The 21,307-nt window shown below is 37.7% G+C and overlaps 1 protein-coding gene across 2 annotated transcripts in view; it reads left to right on the top strand.

Moving 5' to 3' along the window:
- LOC124787879 (activating transcription factor of chaperone) overlaps positions 1-15,133 on the top strand; it is a 47,534-nt gene extending 32,401 nt beyond the window's left edge. The window contains exons 1-2 of one of the 2 annotated variants that reach the window (XM_047254856.1): positions 12,231-12,561; positions 13,517-15,133. In XM_047254856.1, coding sequence (XP_047110812.1) covers positions 12,543-12,561; positions 13,517-14,538 — 1,041 coding nt within the window. In that variant the 5' untranslated portion in view covers positions 12,231-12,542 and the 3' untranslated portion in view covers positions 14,539-15,133. Of the gene's footprint in view, positions 1-12,230; positions 12,562-13,516 lie in introns of those variants that run through there. The other variant, XM_047254855.1, reaches the window with a different exon arrangement.
- The last annotated feature ends 6,174 nt before the right edge of the window (positions 15,134-21,307 follow it).

Raw genomic sequence — 21,307 nt, 5'->3', positions numbered from 1 at the left:
CACATACGATATTTACTAAGTCATTGTTATGTGAACGTAACTCAGTTATACATTTCAGTTTCCTCATAGAATGTTTTTGCTCTTCATTTGTGAACTACCAGCTCTCCTTCAGGTATTTTGCTCACGGAATGTGACACTGAAATGTGTCCGTATACAGTAGGAGCTCTTCACATTTCATTCAGATATCAAAGTGGGATCAGTCAAACTACAGGTTAAAATTTTCATTTAGAGAATGGAGATAAAACTCATACTTCACATTAGAGCCCATACACAAAAGAAAGAACATTTAATGAGTTTTGTCAAATCTAACCTAGCATCTAAGTAGGCTATGTCCTGGGGAGATAATTACTTGAGGTTCAGTGGAAAATGTTAAGTATGGTCATGAATCTGAAAGCAAACTTGTGAGCTTACTGTTCAGGATTTTTTCCTTACTGTCAGTAGTCTCCCTTGTTTTGTTTCATTATGCGATGAAGTAAACGTGACTTTGTGTGCTTCAATTTTTTGCTGTTGTTGAAAGTATTGTCAAGGGTTACTGAGTGGTATTTTATAGATACACTTTGTGGCTTACTCTCTTTCAGGTCAGATGTTTTGATGAGTTTTTACTGTTGATTAATAGTGTTGGCTTAGGCCAACTTCTCATCAGCATTTAATTTGGAGAAAAACGGCTACGATCCTCAGTCAGGATCAGTTGCTGTTGCTAGAAACATGTCACATTTCTAATGTTCATTTTCTTGCTCTTTATCTTCAGTTATCTATAAAATTCCATCTTTGATCTCAGTTGTTTGGATTTCTCCTCTTTAGTGCACTTTTAACACAACTTTCACTGTAGCTCATTGCAAAATGCACATACTCCCACATCACAGCAACGACAGCGGAATGTCTCAATGTAACAGCATGGTCTTGGAATGTTAATGATAACTTGAACACTTTGTTATGACCACTTCCTTTGTTTACTTTCTAAATATCGTCCCCCAGAGTTGTGATGCCAGTTATTGACTGAAGACGCTGAGTTGCGGATAGGTACAACAAAAAGACTGCCAGAAAGTAAGCTTTCAGCCAACAAGGCCTTCATCATTTGTAAGGCGATAAGAAAATGCAGGAAAGAAGAGAAAGGAGGACAGGCACTGAGTATAGTAATGCATTAGAAAATAGTAAGAAAGGAAAATAGCACTGGGTTATGTGATGGAAGAAAGGCCGTTTCTAATGCATTGCTATAATCTGTGTCCATCCTTCTTTTCTGTGTTTCCTTGTCACCTTACAAACGACAAAGGACTTGTTGGCCAAAAGTTTACTTTCTGACAGTCGTTTCGTTGTGCTTATCTGCAACTTGAGTTGTTGCTATATGGTGAGTAGCAACTATCCTTTTCATAATATTGTTACATGCCTTCCTGGGTTTTCCATTGTTCAGTTACTGACTGGTGTAAAAAATGTGAGTTACTGACTTCGATTGTTCCTCCAGTCATCACAGTTTTCGGTAGATCTATAAGTACCATATGAGATACCTAAATAGTGTCATTTCTACTGGATGACACCAGAAATATCCAGTAATACTCTAAAATGTACAGTAAAACTTGCTCAAAATGGAATTGCATGGGATTGAAAAAATTTGCTAAATTGGACAAGTTCCCGGGTTACAAAAAACTCACTAGGCTACATAAAATTTGTCATGTATTATGCACAGAAGTATAAATTTGTAGTTAGGCAGATATTTACCTTCACTCCTCTTCGTTAGATGTTCATTTATTGTATGTTCTACATTAATTGATAAATAAAAAAGCATATATCTATTTTTACTCTTAACTTTAATTTCACTTCATGTTGTGTGTACATACATATGATCCCTATGTTTATTTGCTTTACATTTCACTTTTGCCATGTATCAAGGAGGGAAACCTCTCTGAATTTCCTGTTCAGAATTGTTTTTTTCTATGCAGTTTTTCGCACTGTACAATAGTTACAACAGCTTGGTAGAATTTGTGTGTGCTGCAGATTGTATAAGGTCATTTATGCACGCATTAGCTTCTTCAGACATGTAAATTTTTCTAGGGACATAATTTTGCTCCTCCGATTCTTCCTTTGGTTTTTTGTGGTCACCTTTTGTGTTTTGAATTTTATATTAAATCTGTTGCTGAAGTAAAAATGAAGTGAGTTGACAGAAAGTTGTCGCTTCGAATGCAGTCATCTGCACTTCATCAAATGTTTCACATTTTAATTAATTCACCGATAGTTGCTGCATTTTGTTTGGCTTTGATGGCCATAGAAGCATCATGTTCGTGACTCTTCCAAATCCCGCTTTGTTGAAGCACAAGGTAACAGTTTTGGGCTTCATTGTTTCTTAAAGTATCACAAATTTGAGTTTTACCACATTTGAAATCAACATTATTTTGTGCGCAGAGAGACTCTCTCTCTCTCTCTCTCTCTCTCTCTCTCTCTCTCTCTCTCTCTCTGTCTTTCACACCCATCTCAATTACCGTAATCGGTTTGTTAAGTGTTAGCGACGTATACTTTTTGTTCGACATCATGTTATCACTTAAAGTGCAACTATTCAACTGAAACTGGCTGAAAATAATGCAGTCCATGGTTAAGAGATTGTCCTTCAGTGTGCTAGCCTATAATCGAAACTTCTGTTTCATGTAATAAGAACATGATACACTTCAGTAGAATCTATATGTACTCATCAATCAGATATATCAGTTATCTGCTCATGTCTGCTGGTGCAAGTTCATGCAAATCCTGAAAGGCTGTGTCTAGTTCTTGGTGAGCAGGTAATAACATTGAGAGACACGGGAGAAACAGATGAACAGCTCATATGCAGTGATGTAATATGGGAAGATGCTTTGCAGCATAACAACACAATAATCGGTCAGTGACAATGGAAAATGAGAAATACTGACAAGCAGAGTGCTCACGAACGAACCATATACTTTGATGTACTGACACTGCATGTAACTTGTCCGTTGTTGCACAGAGCGGAGCGGTTTGATGTCCACACTTGTAGCACCATGCTGTACAGAACCTTGATTCTTGCTTTTTGTGCCACTGAAATACATTGTCAGGGCTGTACACTCTAGAGATGGGGAACTAGTTCACCGGTAATCGCTCTTTTTTTAGAACCATTCATTTGTACTTGTTCGCCGTTCATATGTGCATGGAATATGGTTCTTGTGAAAAATTAGAAATTAGTAGTGTAGGTGATTGAAGATGGAAGGTGCTAATAGGGGGCACTTGCCTCCCCTCTGGAGTACATAGTTCTTATTCATTATAGAATTCTCACACACTTGTAGAAGTAATTTTCGTGATTCTGAAAAATCTCTCGTTTAGCCAACTGTATCATTATGTGGCTGATGGCAGTGAAATAATATAAGGTGGCACATGAAAAATCAGTCCCGCATACAGACTGCTCACCAATTACGCACAATTTGTTGACCACTATGACCAGAATAGATAAACATATAATAATTAGGCAGTAAAGAAATAACAAATAAGCTAATGCAGACAACTACTATGAAACAATAGATGACGATTGTTGGGCAACAGTGAGCAGTGTAGACCTCAGGGCCGATTTTTCGTGCACCCCTTTGTTCCACTGAAATAATATTGTAGAAGTTATCATATACTCTTTACAAAATGTGACACCAGACACTCGATTATGAAGCGTGTGTTTCATTCGATTGTAAGTCGGTTTGCCTTCCATAACAATGAAAATGCTGTTTTACCTTTGATAAAAAAAGGATGGAAAATGGCCACTCGTATGTACCGTGCCGACTTCGTTTGCATGTGTTATAACAAAAAAACTTCCCTTTTCGTAAGTATGTCTTCTGCTGTTGATCAAAATAGTGAAGTAAGCTGATATGGCCTTTTGTTACCTGAAAAGATGTATTTATTACATACCACGTAATTTTTATGTAATTTATGTAGTTATAAAATACATTTTAGTTACCAGTCATGGACGCTGAATAGAATACGAAAAGAACCAGTCAAAAAAGGTTTGAAACAGAGCGAGACTGGGCATGCACAGCGAATGAAACGAACAACAACTCAGTACTGAACTAACTGGGAGCAGTTGGCAGTGGAAGTGCGACAAGTGGCTATGCAAAGAAGGATGAGTCCAGCCGAGGGAGACAGAGATTCTGCAAAACAGACGGGAATGGGACCGAGGCTGGAACCAGACCAGCCGACATGCCGTTGCGGGAATGAGACTGAGCATTTCCCATTCCCAGGAACTACAAGTAGAAAGCTGCGACCGAAGTGAACTGTGAAAGACCATTCATTAGAATTCATTCCTCGCTCCTTCTGTTCATCTTGGTGAACCGTTCCTTTGGACCTGTTAGCTCGCGAACGACCCATCTCTAGTACACTCTTAAGTTAGAAGTAGCCCCCTTGTACAGTTGTGAATAACTAATTTATACTGTAATACAGTAGTACTGTATGATACAATGAATTATTGTCTTAAAATTTGGATTCCATGTCCGTGCTAGGCACATTCAGCTTTATACAAAAAATTAGCATATAAGAGGGTACTGAATGTGTCAGGACTGAATTATTTGTATGATGTGGGTAGATTTCTGAATTATACATGTTTTGCTTTGATCAACTTTACTGTATTCCAAGCTCATGTGGTTATGTGGTTCCTGCAGTCACTAGTTCAATTCTGTTGTGTCCAATGTGTTGTATATTTTCAAAATTATGATTGTGAGTGGCAACTAAATAAACTTTTTGGGTTTTCCTTTTTCTTCTCCTCCTCCTCCTCCTCCTCCTTCTTCTTCTTCTTCTTCTTCTTCTTCCTCTTCCTCTTCCCATATTTAAGCGGTACAAGTTAACGTTTTATTGTGGGCTGCTGCTATAGTTTAGGTATGACACATTGAGCTGCGAGTAACAAATTGACAAATTGTCCTTCAGTGCGCTGGCGTATTATCGAAATCTCTGTTTCATATAACAAGAACATGCTACAGTTCAGTAGAACCTGCTCATGTAAGCTGGCGCATGTTCATGCAAATCCTAATGGTTAGCAGGTAATGATATTGAGAGAAACAGATGAACAGTTCATATCCAGTGATGTAATGTGGGAAGATGCTATGCAGCATAGCAGCACAATAATATGATGGGTGACAAAATTGTTTTCTTTTCGAAGGTACTATACTAAGAGGAAAGATGGTGAAATTGAGTGTAGATGTACACTCGTCTAGCTTGTGACGTAATGTGTGACGACTATGAGGCGACAGCTGTGTAAAGAGACATGGTAGCTCTTACGAATCGTGTACACTTAAAATTAACAGGAACGCCATTTTTTGCAAAGTTTCGATGAAATGTGAGTGAACTTTTAAGACCATTGTGTTACTAAAAAGAACATAGAAACTAATTACTAATGAATATTCCTCACTTTTCCTTTCACCAAATCATTAATACCAATCATCAGTTTTTAATGAAATTAATTCAAATACATAATTTGAAGTCTGTCAAAGACCTCCTTAGAAGTTTCTTCTCGACATTATAGGGAAAAAATTGTACACACTTGTGTGTGTACCAAGAGCATACAAAATTGTGGCTGCAAGCTCCTAAAGCCAATGAAATTTAGGGTTGAGAAAGTGCAGGAAACTGTTACGGGTGCAGATTTTCTCTGTTGAATGGATGTTGTTGTGTGTACTTTATTAGTTAACTTACAGTCCTTAATTAAGCCTAATGTGTTTCCGGCTATCCACATCAATAAACAAGGAAAATGGCGATACGTTTAACATTTTGCGCCATTCAGCATTTGCGGACTGACTTTGTCAGGATGCGTACACCCCAGGACAGCTGGGTAAAATACGGGAATTTTTTTTCATTAGAGAGAAAACTGGAAAAACTTGGGAATTTTTCAGAATTTTTTTCTGGGTATTTTTTTATTGTATTAGTTTTCAGTTAAATTCTTGTAATTTTGAGTTATAAGAACTGATACTCTAACAAGGGATTTCACTTTTTTACAACAAGACTTGGTGCACACACAGCGTCTTCAGACAGCAAAATGTGTCGAACACTTTAGGATGAAAACTGCGCAGTTGCAACATCAAACCGCTTTCGATGAGCATGATGTCAGAACTGTTCTCATTACTTTCATTTGAGGAGTTGCTAGTGGTTTAACACACATGCACAGAGCTGAAGTTACATATGAGCAGCGTCTTTCCCGCTTCTGCCTATTTGAAGTGCGGTTTTAGCTGTATAAGCAGTAGCAGCAAGCAGCCAGATGCAAGCTGTAAAAATTTATCTAGCATGCCCAAACTTCCAGATTCATGCATGTGCCAAGCAATCTGAGTTAGAGGAAGGGGGTAGTCCTCATGTGATCTGTGTTAATTTTTCATAATTTTTGCTGTTTTCTCTCTGTTTTGTCAAATGAAAACAAAACTGATTTCTGTGGCTGGAAGCTATCAAGTGAATGAAAATCCAGTCAGTCATGGAAGACAAAAATGTGATGTTAGTTTGTTTTCTGAATTTATTTTATTTTCACATTACTGGCAGTCAAGCATTACTCATGTCACAGAACGTGAAGTTATTTTTGTTGGTTTGCTGAAGAAATTTTGCTTTTATTAATCTTTTCCACAAAGACAACCAATTTATTTGAAAAACTGTTGGTTGGTTTAAACTGTCTGCTGAATTTTAAGTGCACATTTTCATCTTCTGGCATTTATGGCATAATGTTGTAATAAAGAACCAAACATCAGATAATACAGTTCTGCTACTCAAGTAAATTGGCATGCCGAAACCCACCCTGAAAAGCTGAATACCAGGTAGAGGTCTACTTAATTGTGAATCAGGACATATGAATGCGCACTTTAAGCCAAATTATGCATTTTAGTATTAAATTCTGATGCTCATTTTGTATTTGATGTCCTGTTTCTTTTAACACATCGTTATATACATATGAAAATATTTAAATGTTCACTTGAAGATGGCTACGAAGTCAAGTTTGATTAATAGTATTGAATAAAATGTTTTGTTTGAAACATATTGACAGCTTTAGCAGTATTTTACAAATTGCCTGCCATCAACACAATGTTTTTTGATCACAAGTCATGTCTACACTTCTCTGGTACCTCCTCTAGGCTTGGCATTACATCTTAATTTGTGTTGTTCACATCTTTAAATTTACAGAATGCCATTCTTCGGTAAATTATAGACTGGCAGGACACCGTATTTTATCATAACTTCCCACATGGCTTTACATTTACTCCTGAAGTACAATATTAACGTCAAGTTGTACAGTTTCTTGACTTCACAGAGAAACCTTGTGGCTTTACAGAGAAATCTTGTTAATTTTTTATACTGTTTGAAAACAATGAAAAACTTCTTGTCCGTAGTTGTAGCATTTGTAGCATGTACAAGGAGAGCATTTTTACAAGAAATTTTTATTCATTCTGACTAGCTTTGTGCAGTGCTGCGTTCATATGAACTCGATTGGAAATGCTACATAATAGTATTTCAGTTGTAGAGTCTAGTTTTGAAATGAATGTTCTGCCAAAGATTACTTCCTTATTTTGCAATCCTCAATGGATATGAATTGCTGTAAGTACAGTAACTCCATATGTCCTCTCCGAACAACATACTGTAGTGCTGCACCTGGTCATCTGATGCCCAGATATGCACGAAATTCCAAACAGAAATGCATCAAAAAGCATACAAGCAGACCAAAACCAAGCACAGACCACCTGTGTCGCAATAGTCGCATATGCGCAGTAATGCCTGTTTCCTGACACTCTCTGGCAGTTTTGCAAATTAACCTATTTGTAACAGATCATGAGAAAAATATTGTTAATAGTGGTTTTAGAAATATTACCTTCAAAGTAAATCTCCTTTTATACAAGATGGATTATTTTACCTGTGAGAATGTGTTATGAATTTTTTATATCACAGTGTGTTTGATTCTTGCTCAAAACGTAACACCTTGAGGACCCGCCACTGAGAAAAATTTTGGGTCCAGAGAACCAGCCATTTATGCCATTATTTAAAAATTTTACTGGCATGTTTGTGTTTGATTAATGTTAAAGAGCAACACACAAAAAGGAACCAATGTGACATGTGAAAGCTTAGCTATGCTTGTAACTATACTATATGTACATTAATTTAAACCATTAACTTTTTCTATTTGTGTTTTCGTGCTGCTTAACGGTGGTATTGTTGTTGGCTGTCTATATCATGTATCACATCCTCTGAATATCTGCTGTCATTGGATCGATAGGTTTTACAGCTCCGAGGGAAAGTATACTGTCACTTGACCCAGAAAAGTGTATTTTCACTTTGGAAAAATTGTATTTTCACCCAGGTAAAGGCGTATTTTTAACTGAGAAACCTGTGATTTTCTTTTTTTTTTCTTTTTTTTTCCACGTATACAAATTGAGTATATACAAAAATTTAGGGCATTTAAGAATTCCAGTGCTCCTTGCAAATGCAACAATAGTTACTGAACCCTCTGTATCAACACATTACAATTTTCTGTTAAAATTGTATGTCACTACGCTTCAGTATGTCGTTACCCTGATCTCCCGTTCTGGAAGACTTTCCCAAAATCTAACCCTTTTCCTAGACCTCTTCAGCCCTTCTCCTTCACCCTTCTTGCATTCCCTTCAACCCTTCTGCCTGAAGGAGGAGCCTTGGCTCCAAAAGCTTACCAATCACAACAGTGTGTTCTGCCGCTGCTTGGTGAAAAGATTTTTTATCTATCCAGTTAAATAATTTTACCAGCATACTTTCAGTAATATCAGTATTTTTTGTACCTCTTATTTGGAAATAAGTCCATCAACTGTTGATAAAACTCCATTCAAAATAACATGTTGTGTCATCCTTAGAAAGAAATCCTCAGTAACGTGTAATATAGTTTGTCTGATTCCAGGACCAACAAGGGATGCCTTTTCTTGCATTGCAAATGAATACTCAGCTGTCAAATTATTCCTTCCTCCATCAGTTTAAAACATGATACTCACCCATTCCAATGCTGAAAGAACAAGTCACGCAGTGAGTCTGCCGAAAGTTCATGGGATGAATATGAAGGTCGTCTGAATTTCATAGCTACAGTGTCTCTAGAAACACTCAAGAGATAACAGGGGTTATTACATTTGATGATACGAGGCAAGACTATGAAGTGGTGAACAAGATAAGTTTGGTACTATAAGAAATTTTTGGGAGAAATGGGTAGAGATATTTCCTTACAATTCCAATATATTTGTTACGGTAGATGAACAACTTGTCGCATTAAGGGAAACCACCTTTTCCACCAGTATATGCATAGTAAATTAGCAAAGTGTGGCGTCAGGCTCTCAGTGCTTTCTGACAGTGAAACAAATTACATATGAAATATTCAGTCATATACTGGGAAATGGTAGTATCCCTGAAAAGAACCAAGACCTAACAGATTTAATTGATGTAGAAGGGGATAACATTACCTTTGAGAACTTTTTGACCACTCACGAGCTAGGACAGATGCTAATGAAAAGTGATAACACAACAATTGGAACTGTGCTAAAAAGAAGCCTTCTAGCCCACAAAAACTGTTGCAAACCAGGGAGATTTATAATCTCATACGCATTTGCTTTCACTAAAGACGCAACACTTTTATATACATCCCAAAGGGGGGAAAAAAGTGTTATTCTGCAAAGCACTCTGCACCATAATGCAGAAGGTAGTGATAACAGCAAAGGAAAACTGCTAATTATTTTAAACTTAAAAACATAAAAGGAGCTGTGGATACACTAGGCAAGATGATGGTGAATTATACAGTAAAAAAAAATAAATAAATAAAAAAAATGGCCTAGTGTGTTTTCACGTGTTGTTGACATGTCTGTATGAAATTGCTATTGAAGGCACTTTATCCCCAATGGTAAGCAAACGCACTGCAGAGAAGAAGACTGTTCCTAGAAACTCGTGGCAAGCAGGTAATTAATGGAGAAATAGAGAGACGAGGATGTTGTCCACATCGAAAGAAAATTATACAAGGAGTAAGAAGAGGCAAATGTCATCTACGAGGAAAAACTGACAGCAAAAGTTTAGTGAAGAGAGCTGAGTGTAAAAAAATTCACTTCTGAGAAACATCTTACATATCCATGTAAAAACTGTTAGTAACAATTTGGCATAGGGTTGTAAAGATCAAGTAACACTTCATTTTAATATATCAGTTATTGTGTTATTGTACTATTCTGTATGCAATTGGAAGGTTAGTGCATTATAGTGTCTAAATTATAAATTTAGTTGTGGTTTCAATACACATATGTTAAAAAGTATACCTACAGGAAACAGAAAGAAAATTAGGTCATTTTGACCCAAACACCTAGAAGCATGTACAAAATAAACACAATAGCAGACTTAATGGGATGGTTCCTTTGGCGAGGGAAAGGCTTTGAGCTCGCTCCTTGTGCTACTGCCCAAGCCAACCTTGTGCTCAGTATTTACTGACCTTGTCATCATCATCATTTTTCTTCCTTTGACAAAATAATTTTACGCATAATAAATTTGTCCATATGTTCTGCCTGATGAATTTTGGAAGTCTGTATGTCTCCTTAGATAAGAGATGATGAGTTGTAGAAATGGTATTTATTGGCTGTTTATTCTGGTGTTAGTTATAGGCTTTATTTTGAAATATTACAATATCTTTCTTCTAATCTGTGAGTCCTCATTTTCTGACTGGAAGTCATTCTATTTTGGAAATTGTCTATCTTGTATTTTGATACCAATTGTCAGTATGTTTAATTAAAACTGCACGTATTAATAGCTTGAACCTATGACATCTTGAAGAGTGTAGCGCACTAAATATTTTAGAAATATTTTTTTTAAGCCTCTGGAAGCAACCAATGTTATGGACTACTGTAGTATGCTATAGTGCTTCAGTGGCTGATCCTTTTGAAGTTATGTGGAATACTAGAATGAGGTGGTGAAGGGGGTCTGGGGGGCGGGGAGAGAGAGAGAGAGAGAGAGAGAGAGAGAATGGAAAGAAACTATCCCAAAGGGGATAATAAGATGAAAACAGCTTTTCAGTCACAAGGCATGTTGTCCATATCTCATTTTCATCACATTTGCAAAAGGATTCTTTCTGCATATTGGATTCATGTTAGATCAGAGGAAGCTCATATGAAAAAGCTTCACTTTGAGTTCTGGTGGTGGTATCCACTTTAACACAAGCATATTATAATTAACAAATATATTTGACTTTTTTTCTAGATACCCACAATTCCAATTTTTTTCTTTGTCCCAAATTTAACAGAAGTAATCATTCCAGTTATATTAATGAAAGATGCTTATATTCATTTTAACCAAAAGAATGTATATAAACCCATTTACTTGGAGTTGTTTGGAAAAAAAGTAGTTTCTGTGATTATCCAGGTTGCATCTAACTCATACTGGATACCAATATTTATGTATATTAAAATCAAACTCTGCTAATTGCTGTATGTGAGTCATTCATCCAATCTCTGTGTGCTTGGTTTCTCGTGGAAAACTTCCCCAAAAGTACTTCACACTCTTCCACTCTTATAAGATTAATAAAGTTACAGGCAAAAGTAAAAGGCAGTGCATCCAATAACTGGTTTTGTAAAGTCTAAATAAACATAGGTTTTGATGTAATTTAACAAAACTTTCATTTATTCCAATTCCAGGAGAAGCTTGAGATTCGATTTGCAGAAAACAAACAGTAATTCATCACTCTAGAAATACTTTAATGGCAACAAATACCAAAGACAGGAAAAATAACGTAAAGAAATGTTTTTAATAGGATACACCTGTGTCCAGAAAAATGCAAAAGCCTGTAAAAAAAGACTGAACTCCATTAAGCAGAACAAATTAGGCAAAAAGTAGAGTCAGTCAGACTGCATTTTAAATATGCAGAGAGCCTGGTTGCATTATATACTTTGAACATGGTGTGAAAAAGTAAGGCTTCATTGGAATATGGGGACATGTGATGTTAAGTTTTATTCATTTGTGATTATGATCACTTAAATTCTCATTTTTCCTTGTAAAATTTTAAAGAACAGGCTCAATCAAATAATTGCTTCTTTTGCTTAGTTGCAAAGGTCTGTGCCACTTGAATGATGATGCATAAGGATATTGCGAACATGATAACCTCAATCACTTGACATGTTTACATTGTATCAGGTTCTATTATTGATTGTTGTTGTCAAGTAAGCTGCCTCCCCACTCCTCACCTTGAGGCAGCTCTAGAGGGGGGACACTTATCTCCAGTGGAAGGGAGGAGGCTCAGATAGGGCAGCCAGCAGAGGAGGCAGTCTGCGTCCAGCTGTGTGGCAGGACAGATGTGTTCACTGTGAATAGCCTGTTGCTAGTCGCATGTTGCACTTTTCCCATGTGTTCCTTCATTTACTATAGCATGCAGTACAATTACCTGTACTTGTGGGACCGTGAAATTATTGTAAATTCAGAGAAATTGGTGAACCGAAGGTGAACATTTAATTTCTTGGGTGCAGAGATTTCTTCTCCCCCAAATTGTGAACAAAGTGTTTGCACAAAATTAAGAAAACAGCTGTCAAGATAATTTGTAAAGAAGATTATACTTTGGATAGTTACAAGTTATGGCTGCTGCATTCTTTGGTATGTAATATTGCAATGGCTTTAAAAGTGAAAGTGTGCAGTATATATAATTATATATTTCTTTTGTGATTGATGCAACTATTTTTTGCCTGGTGCTTAAATACTTCTGTACTGAGCATGTAATGTGTAGGTACACAATTGAATTCAGTGGTAGACGACTGAATTGTGTTATGTTTAATTCAAACACTTAAGTTCAGTTTCCTGTTGGTTTCATTTGTTTTGTAATGTGTTAGCACTAGCTTCAGCATTGTTTAGAAAACACTGAAGTCTCAACTGCATAATTACTGATACAGGGGTTTAACATTATAAAGTATTGCCTGATAACTACACACCAGATGTTGGTATGACTATTTAATAGAAACAGCACAAAATGATTGCCATATAATCAGTCAATTTAACTTTGTAAACATTCATTTGAATAGCTGTTCTCCAGTATCTAGTCACTTTACTGAGATGTACTGTATTGCAGCTGTGTGACATCATAATCTTACTGTGTATTCTAAATTATTGAGCATTTTTATGAAATATGAGCAATGTGATGTTAAGTGCTCTGACTGTATTATTACACAATGAGACAAATATGGAGTACATTAGCATCAAGAATTACAACAGTTATTTTTATTTTTTGTGGTAAAATTATGAGATTAACAAAAGTTAAAGAAAGTTGAAAATAAAAAGTGACTTTCAAAGTTTTAACACATTCTTGATAGTAATGGCATGGAGGGGGGGGATAAGGAAAACAGCAGTAATTTTGTACCATGCGGTATTTTAATTTGTGACATTCTTAATTGAAACACAAAAGTCACCAAATGAGTTTAATTCAACTCAGGAAATGTTTTGTCTATTGTAGTTTCATCTGTACTGAAATACACATACAATCATGCAGTTAATTTCATATATGTAATGATTTGTCAGTTGACAGTATTACTGAAATATTTTTACTTTTGTTATGCAGAACCTTTCAACAATTGGTTGGAGGAGAAGACTGATCTACCTATTCTGGAAGATTTACCAGTGGAGCAACCTCGTGATACTTTCTATGGTGTCAGAGCCCCACTACATGAGGCTGTGAAACAACAGTCACTGGTGGCCGATGCCTCTCACATTTCCAAGGAGGTGCTTCAACCATCACTGTCTGCCCCTGTCTCTCAGACAGAGACACTGCTTCAAGAATTTGAGTCTGCATTTAGAGAAGTTGAACTAAACAATGGAACCCTCACACCACCTCAGAGTCCCACAATTGCAAATTCTGTTACTCATTACTCACCAACAGATAGTGTTGTATCTAACGATGCCTTTCTCATTTCGGAGCCACACATTCTCCCCATCCATGCCACTGCAGTTCCAGTAAATGTTACTGCCGTTGGCCCATTCATAGAAGTAATTTCTGAAAAGAAAGATACATTTTTCACCAACCTCGAACAGATGGTCCCTTCTACTCCTGCGCCAGATATTGCAAAAGAATTAGCCGACGTAGATGAGCTGGTACGATCTCGAGCAGAAGACATGGAAGTTAGCAGTAATGCGTGGCAAGACGTTAACTGCAGGTTCACAAGTGATTCTAAAGATGGATACGAGCCTCATGTGTTACCACTGAGCCCTAGTACAAGTTCCAACAGCAGTTTTGAAAGCAGTGAAGAAAGTGCTGATGACCCTGAGTGGGTTCCAGCAGCAGAACAGCTGTCTTCACCTGGGCCACAGAAATCATCAGGAAGGAAGAGAGGTTCTTCATCTAAACCTTATGCTCGTCCAGGGGTGGAAGAAAAGAAATTACGTAAAAAGGAACAAAACAAAAATGCTGCTACCCGCTACCGTCAGAAGAAGAAGGCAGAAATTGAAGAAATCTTGTCAGAAGAGAGAGCCCTGGAACAGAAGAATTCTGAACTTACACAGAAAATAACTGATCTGTCACGTGAAATAAAGTACCTGAAGGGGCTCATGAGGGACGTGTTTCGAGCAAAAGGACTGATAAAGTAATGTATTTAATAATTCAGTGAATGTATCATTTGGTCTGAATTGTTAGCATTAGCTTCATGCCATAAGTTCTGTTGAGTACAAGTACTTAATTATTAGTTAATAATCCTAAGGCGTTTACCCAAGGAAATTTAAACTTTGTGCAAATGGAAAGGCTGTTTTTGTGTGAAGTGTTAATTCATCCTTTGGACAGTATTCTGCAGGGTGGTTACACTGTCTCCGCTGATTCACTATACCATTGTGTGCGTTGTGATTGTAGATAGCTAACTCTCATTGTGATGACGTACAATGTACTGATGCTGAGAATGGCGGTTGTTATCATATCACTACCCACACAGTGGCATGGATGCAATGTATTTGCTTCATTGTTTTAATCTGTCATCAGTCAGGCATTTCTTGTGTGCTGTTAAAATATCAATGGAATATTAACTTAAACTCTTTAATGAGACACGCTGTTAGGTAAGTAAATAATTTTAGAATAGTTTAGTTTTCTTCTACTTGTGTGTGTGTCTCATACTTTATATTTTTTACTTGGAACTTTTAAGCCTTATTACTGTAAACACTGAATGAGTAATAAATGGAGAACCTGGTGGAAAAATGTTTGTTGTCACTTACATGACTTCATGCTTTAGTCGTTTATAGAATTGTCATCATTCATTTAATTTTGGTTTTACACACCTGTCTCACTTCTTAAGCAAGCAAGATGACATTTTAAAATTTATATTTTATCCACCCCCTCTCTCTCTCTCTCTCTCTCTCTCTCTCTCTCTCTCTCTCTGTGTGTGTGTGTGTGTGTGTGTGTGTGTGTGTGTGTGTGTGTGTAATGTAATGTAATGTAATGTAATGTAATTTTAAAAAAGTAAGAGTTCCTGAAGAGCAGTTTTAAAGTTATGTGATACCAGATTACCCTCAATTCTAAATAAGGGAGGGTCACAAAAAGTTTCCAGAGCTACTCTTTTCCTCCTCCAACAGGAAGTGGTTAACATTGCTTCTGATTTTGGTGAAATGGTGTTTGCAAAGCTCTGCACATGCTGTCATAGATTTTTGCCTCAAAACTCATTTCACACTATTTCTGAAATGACAGCATCTATTTGTAATATAATAAGAAAGATTGGGGTGGTCAGCCAACTGAGTAAAGACCTATTTTCTTATGATCACATTGTTTAAGATTATTTATCTCTTGACTCTTCTAAGAACCACGAAGAAAACACAAACCATATTATTTGTGGTACAACTTTAGACCAACTGTATTTATCATATCTAGTAAAGTCAACAACTCTTTGAAACTTCCTGGCAGATTAAAACTGTGTGCTGGACGGAGGCTTGAACATGGAACCCTAAGAACCTGCCAGGAGGTTTCAAATTGGTGCACACTTGGCTGCAGAGTGAAAATTCATGCTGGAATCAGTAACTCTTTGGTTAAATCTACTGTGCAGTTTTGCAGCAGCCAGATTTTGACAAACTGTAATTCTGCTGAAGAAATCACTCTTAAATTAGAGGAATGACCCTTCCATGATAGCATATTACTAAATAATATCAGTTAGTGCACTTCGAAAAAATATTTTTGGGCAAGTTGGTGCTGTGGGAAACATTAAATTTAATTCGGAAGGTGTGGAATTTACATCCCTGTGTGCATCAACTTTGGGTTTTTCTAGCAATTTCCACAACCTTATGCTATTCAAAATTTCTGGTCAATCTCTAATTACCCTATTGTTGCTGGGGTAGTAAACTAAATTTTCCTTCCTTCCAGCCTATTAACCTGTTATGTTGATGAACTGCATTCATGTGAATATGTAAATGGGCACCAAATTTTGCAGAGAGACTTTTCTGGTATTTGAATTTTCTTTTATGGTGTCATGCTAGTCCCTCCAGTACATATGTGGCTTCTACAGCTGACATTTTCCAAAGTGACAGAATAAAATTAAGACACACATTTTACAGTGATTTTGAGTATCCAGTGTATACCTCGTTTACATGTCAACAAATACAGCTGAAGGCAGTTATTTCTGTTGTATAGTATTGTGTGCCTTTATCCGTACAATAGAAGTAACAATGCAGTCGTAGACTAAAGAATAAGTTTTTGAAGCTAAAATTTCTCAAAGTTAAAAAATGCATACTTCTATAGAACAATATAAGGTGAATATATTGTAGATACCTGGCATAGGAGACATGCATTATATCTTTGCAGCACATTTTAAGGTATTAAGTGTTGGAAGTTGCTCAGGCATTATGTTGGTGAATAAATATTTACGTATGTTAGCGTGTAGTTTCTGAACTGTAAGAAGTGTATTGACAGCTTAATAGTTCTGAATAAATGTGTGTGTATTCATTAGGAAGTTGGAGTCAGTGATACATCAAAGTTTCACAGGCACAATAGCAGCTAAATTTCGTGTCAGACAAATGTGATTATTGGGTGAAGTACGTGGCCCATTTAAAAGTGAAGCAGTTTTCTAAGAAAGAATACATTGAACAGAAAAAGGCAAGCAATTTTACAGTACATATTTTTATTTAGTAGTAGGAAGTGAATGAATGATTCAAACAAAGTGTTACCAGTGCTTGTGAAAGACTCATTATTGCTGTATCTAGGTGGTGTACAGAGTTTGAGGGATAGTTTAAGCTCTTGTTCATAGAAGACAGTTCTTCCTAGTATGCACGTAGCAACCAAATAGAACTATTATGTGACAACAGAATGTTAGGCAGTGCTGAGTTGAGTTTTACCTAAGTCAGTTTTGATTTGCAGGATGCCAACTACCAAAAGTATCAGACACTAAATGTTAGGACTTGTCTGTTACCGTCATAGAATTTCAGCATAGTGGTGATTCAATGAAAAAGTTGCATTGACTGACAAGTTGGTGCTGGTACTCCTTTACAATTTTAGGCATGCTCTCAGTGCCTACTTCGTGCAGTGTGACTGCTTTGTTTCACAAATAAAGATTTTACAAATAAATGACCATTTTCTACAGATTAGGTGCACTGATAGGAATAGAGGAGAAAATTTCAGCTGCTAAAAGCAGCTGTATACTTCAGTATACTGGTGAACTTATTTCTGTTTATGTATACAATCTCACATCACAGTTTTACATAGTGGTTTTGCTCAAATGTTTCTGCTGCATGAATGATGTCAGTCACAAAAAATTGTACTGCGTTCAGTTTGTGAGGTATCAAATAAATGGTGTGAGGCAAGATACCTCAATGGACGTTTGTTACAGATAATTTGCTACCCAGATTTATTAGTGGAAGAGATGATATGTGTGACAAAGTGAATTCCTCAAGAAGTCTCTCTGCTGTGTTACAGAAATGACTTTTTTTTATAGTGACACTGCTCACCTTGATATGAATAACACTAAATTCTATATGAAACTCTCCAAAAGTCCTCAAATGCAGTGTTGGTTGGCAGAATTAAGCACTTCTCTAGTCCTTGTGAAAAGGGAAGTTGAAAGTAGACTAGAACTACCTGCAATGAGAAATCAACAGTTAAAATTGTTGAAGATAGAAAACTGTGAAAAGGATAATTGCTGCTCACCGTGTAGATGACGTGGAGCTTCAGACAGGTACAACAAAAATACACGTGGGACCACAGCGCCTGTCCCCTTAGCTCTCAGGGAAAGGAAAAATATATGTTCTAGTCAGGTGCTTTTCTTTCAAGGAAAAGGGTAGGTATTACGCAGGTTTTTAACTGGGATGCAAATGGAACTTTTTATGGCAAGTAACAAGTCACTAGTCTGAAGAAACAATACTGTGTAAGCAGTTGAGAATGTTTATTTTTCTTTCAATTATTTACAATGAAAATGAAGCTGTAAGAATAATCTGTAAGTAAAAAAGGACAGAAATTACACTTAAATGAAAGAAAAACCCTCGTAACTGGACTGTTGGGAGTTCCTGGAGAACGTTTGTGGACGATGCTAAATGTAGGACCGACGCAGTGCAAGCCTACCGGGATACAGGAAGATGGCAGGTGATCGACGGTTGGAGCACTGGCTGGCAGCAGCCTTTGCTCTAAAAAACAAACTTACAGCTCCATACACTATTCGTAACTTAGCAACCATTTATTTCTCAGTGAACAGATAGTTTCTTGAAATGCTGTCCATTGCCCATCAAAAGAAGCCTTGACTCGAGAACTGCTTTGAAATACGGAGAGATACATAACAAACAATAAGTGTGCTGCGGCTTCGCGAGCGTTTGCCTTTATGCAGCAAATCCACACAGTCATTTATGCTGTAAAATATCCATTTGCTTCACGTGATGTGATAAGGGTCATCAGGCCTCCTCTTACATGGGATTTAACTACTACTACTACTGCTGCTGCTGCTGCTGCCGCTGCCGCCGCCGCCGCAACTAATAATATCTCAGAAGGGGAAAAGTCGATGTTGTAGCAATACAATTAGTTTATTTTATTAAAATGAAAGTAAATGTAAACGTATTATTGGTTCTACAGAAAGTGATTTTAAGAAAACACAGAAGGCAATAATTCTGGAAAAGCGTATGCAGTTGGCAAAAACGTTGAGTGTGTTCTTGCGACAGCTGTGCATCACAAGGAGTACCATACGCAGACCACTGATATATCAAATCAGTTGAATTTTCTGAACTTCAAGTGGACGACAGGTTGACGTTTCATCACGTTGACAGCCGCGAGGCGCAGCGAGTCGAGCGCACTGAGAATTCCTCGAGCTTCTAGTTTACTTGAGATTCTCGAAAAGCTCTCGAGAAACGACGCTGTGCTCGTAACTTGTATGTCTGAAGTTCATTCGAATAAAGTTGTGATTCACATCAGTATGGATACACGAAAACGAAAGTCGTGGAACTGGCAATACTTTACATGGGATGGAGGTAACTTTTGCTGCAACATTTGCTGTAAAAAATTCCGTAATGTTTAAAAAATAACTGACGTGACCTTAGATTACACATTTTATCGAGCAATGAAACACTGACGGTCGTGGATGCAACTGTTCATTTTTCTGATAATGCAAGTCCGACAGGATCACAGGTATGTATGTTACCCATCAAAGACACACAAAACAAACAAAAAAAACGAACTCCGTGCAGAAGGCTCAATAGTGTGGTGGACTACCTTGCCGACTACGTCTTTAGGTAATCAACCTGTATCGGTATGTGGATATCCAATAAAGACTGTGAACTATCGTTTGTCATGCAAGAATTTTGTTTATTAACGCTAAATTATGGCCCTACAAACTTTCAAAAGTGTGTTGGAATAGTGACAGTTATAATTTAGGTTTCTGACAATGTGAGATACATAAGTAATGAAAGTCAAAATTGCCATAACTTCTACTGTTTATTATAAACCCTTACAAAAAACAGAGTGCAGTAGCTGCAATTGGAAGTGCAACACGAACACGTTTAATAACATCCTATTCACTGATAAATTACCGCAAGTACATGAAAGAGTTACAAATAACTTAAGGTTGGCGGAGATTCAAGACAAGGAACCGATAGGATATTATGTTATAGCACACTGATTCGTTTTCGCGATATGACGGCAGTGATCGCCAAAATTTGAGTTCGTAAAATTATGCATGCCAGAACTGCGACTTCCTCCCACTCATTAACACAGCAACGTTTACGTTGCAGTTTATACTCACCGAAGCTGATTGTGTTGTCCGCCTGTGCCGCCGTCGGCAGCCACTTTGTCGGATGATGCTGTGAATCCCGAAAAGCTACCTAACGCAAACATCATGGTCCCGTTGGAGCTGCAACGTCAAAGGACTATGAAGTGATTCTCTCACTAGCAGCGGACAATGTGTCACCGTAGTTCCTTCTCTCTTCCGTCATAACATTCGCCCCTTCTTTGAGATCCACTTCTCACAAGCAGTCATCTTACAAGAGTCAATTCTCCTGGAGCGTTCTCCCACTTCTCAGTGATTTTCCAAAGCTGCTGCATCAGACCAGGCTGACCAATAAAATTTTCGCGCCCAGAGCCCTACAGCTAAAGAAAGGAACGTGTTTTGGCTCTGTCCTGTCGGTGCCTCAAAGGAGCGCATGAGCGTTTTATTTCCTACGACCGTCCTAAGATTCCTATCTGCTTTATACACCACAGTGATAAATCGAAACATTGTTACCACTGCCAACCGCGACGTTGGATGGCGCCTGGTAGCGTTGCGATCACGTGACGCGGTAGCAAAAGTATGCATGCGGAGCAGACACAGATCATCCTAGCGTAGGTACGGACAGCAAATGGGGATATCCATTGGGACAAGCGACTTTGACAAAGGGCGGATTATTATTACACAAGGATTGTAAACTAGTATCGAGAAAAGGGCGAAGCTGGTCGAATGCTCACATGCTACTGTCATAAGCATCTACGGAAAGAGGTAGGACTGTGAAACTACCACTGTGCGCTAAATAAACGAACGTCAACGACTCTTCACAGCACATGGGGTTTGGAGGATTGTCTCCTCTGTAAAATAGGATACATGATGATCTGTGGCATCTCTGCCGAAAGAGTACAATGCTGGCGCATGCACAAATGTTCCAGAGCACACCGTTCATCACACATCGTTGAACATGAAGCTCCGCAGCAGAGGTGAACGGCGGCTCGGAACGTGCAGCACGGACGCACGCTGGTGGAAGCAATATTATGCTATGGGACACACGCTTTTGGGCTTGCATGGGACCTGTGGTTGTAATTGAAGATACGCTGATGGCTTTGAACTACCCGTAGCCCTTCGGGCTTGATGTCTTCCCCGAGGGCGACGTCATCTTTCAGTAATGTAAGTGTCCGTGTTTCGGATCCAGAACCGTCCGATAGTGGTTTGAG

This window comes from Schistocerca piceifrons, chromosome 3, assembly GCF_021461385.2.
Source record: "Schistocerca piceifrons isolate TAMUIC-IGC-003096 chromosome 3, iqSchPice1.1, whole genome shotgun sequence".
NCBI lineage: Eukaryota > Metazoa > Arthropoda > Insecta > Orthoptera > Acrididae > Schistocerca > Schistocerca piceifrons.
The sequence above is the reverse complement of the archived record's forward strand: the minus strand, read 5'-3'. Positions and strand labels throughout refer to the sequence as shown.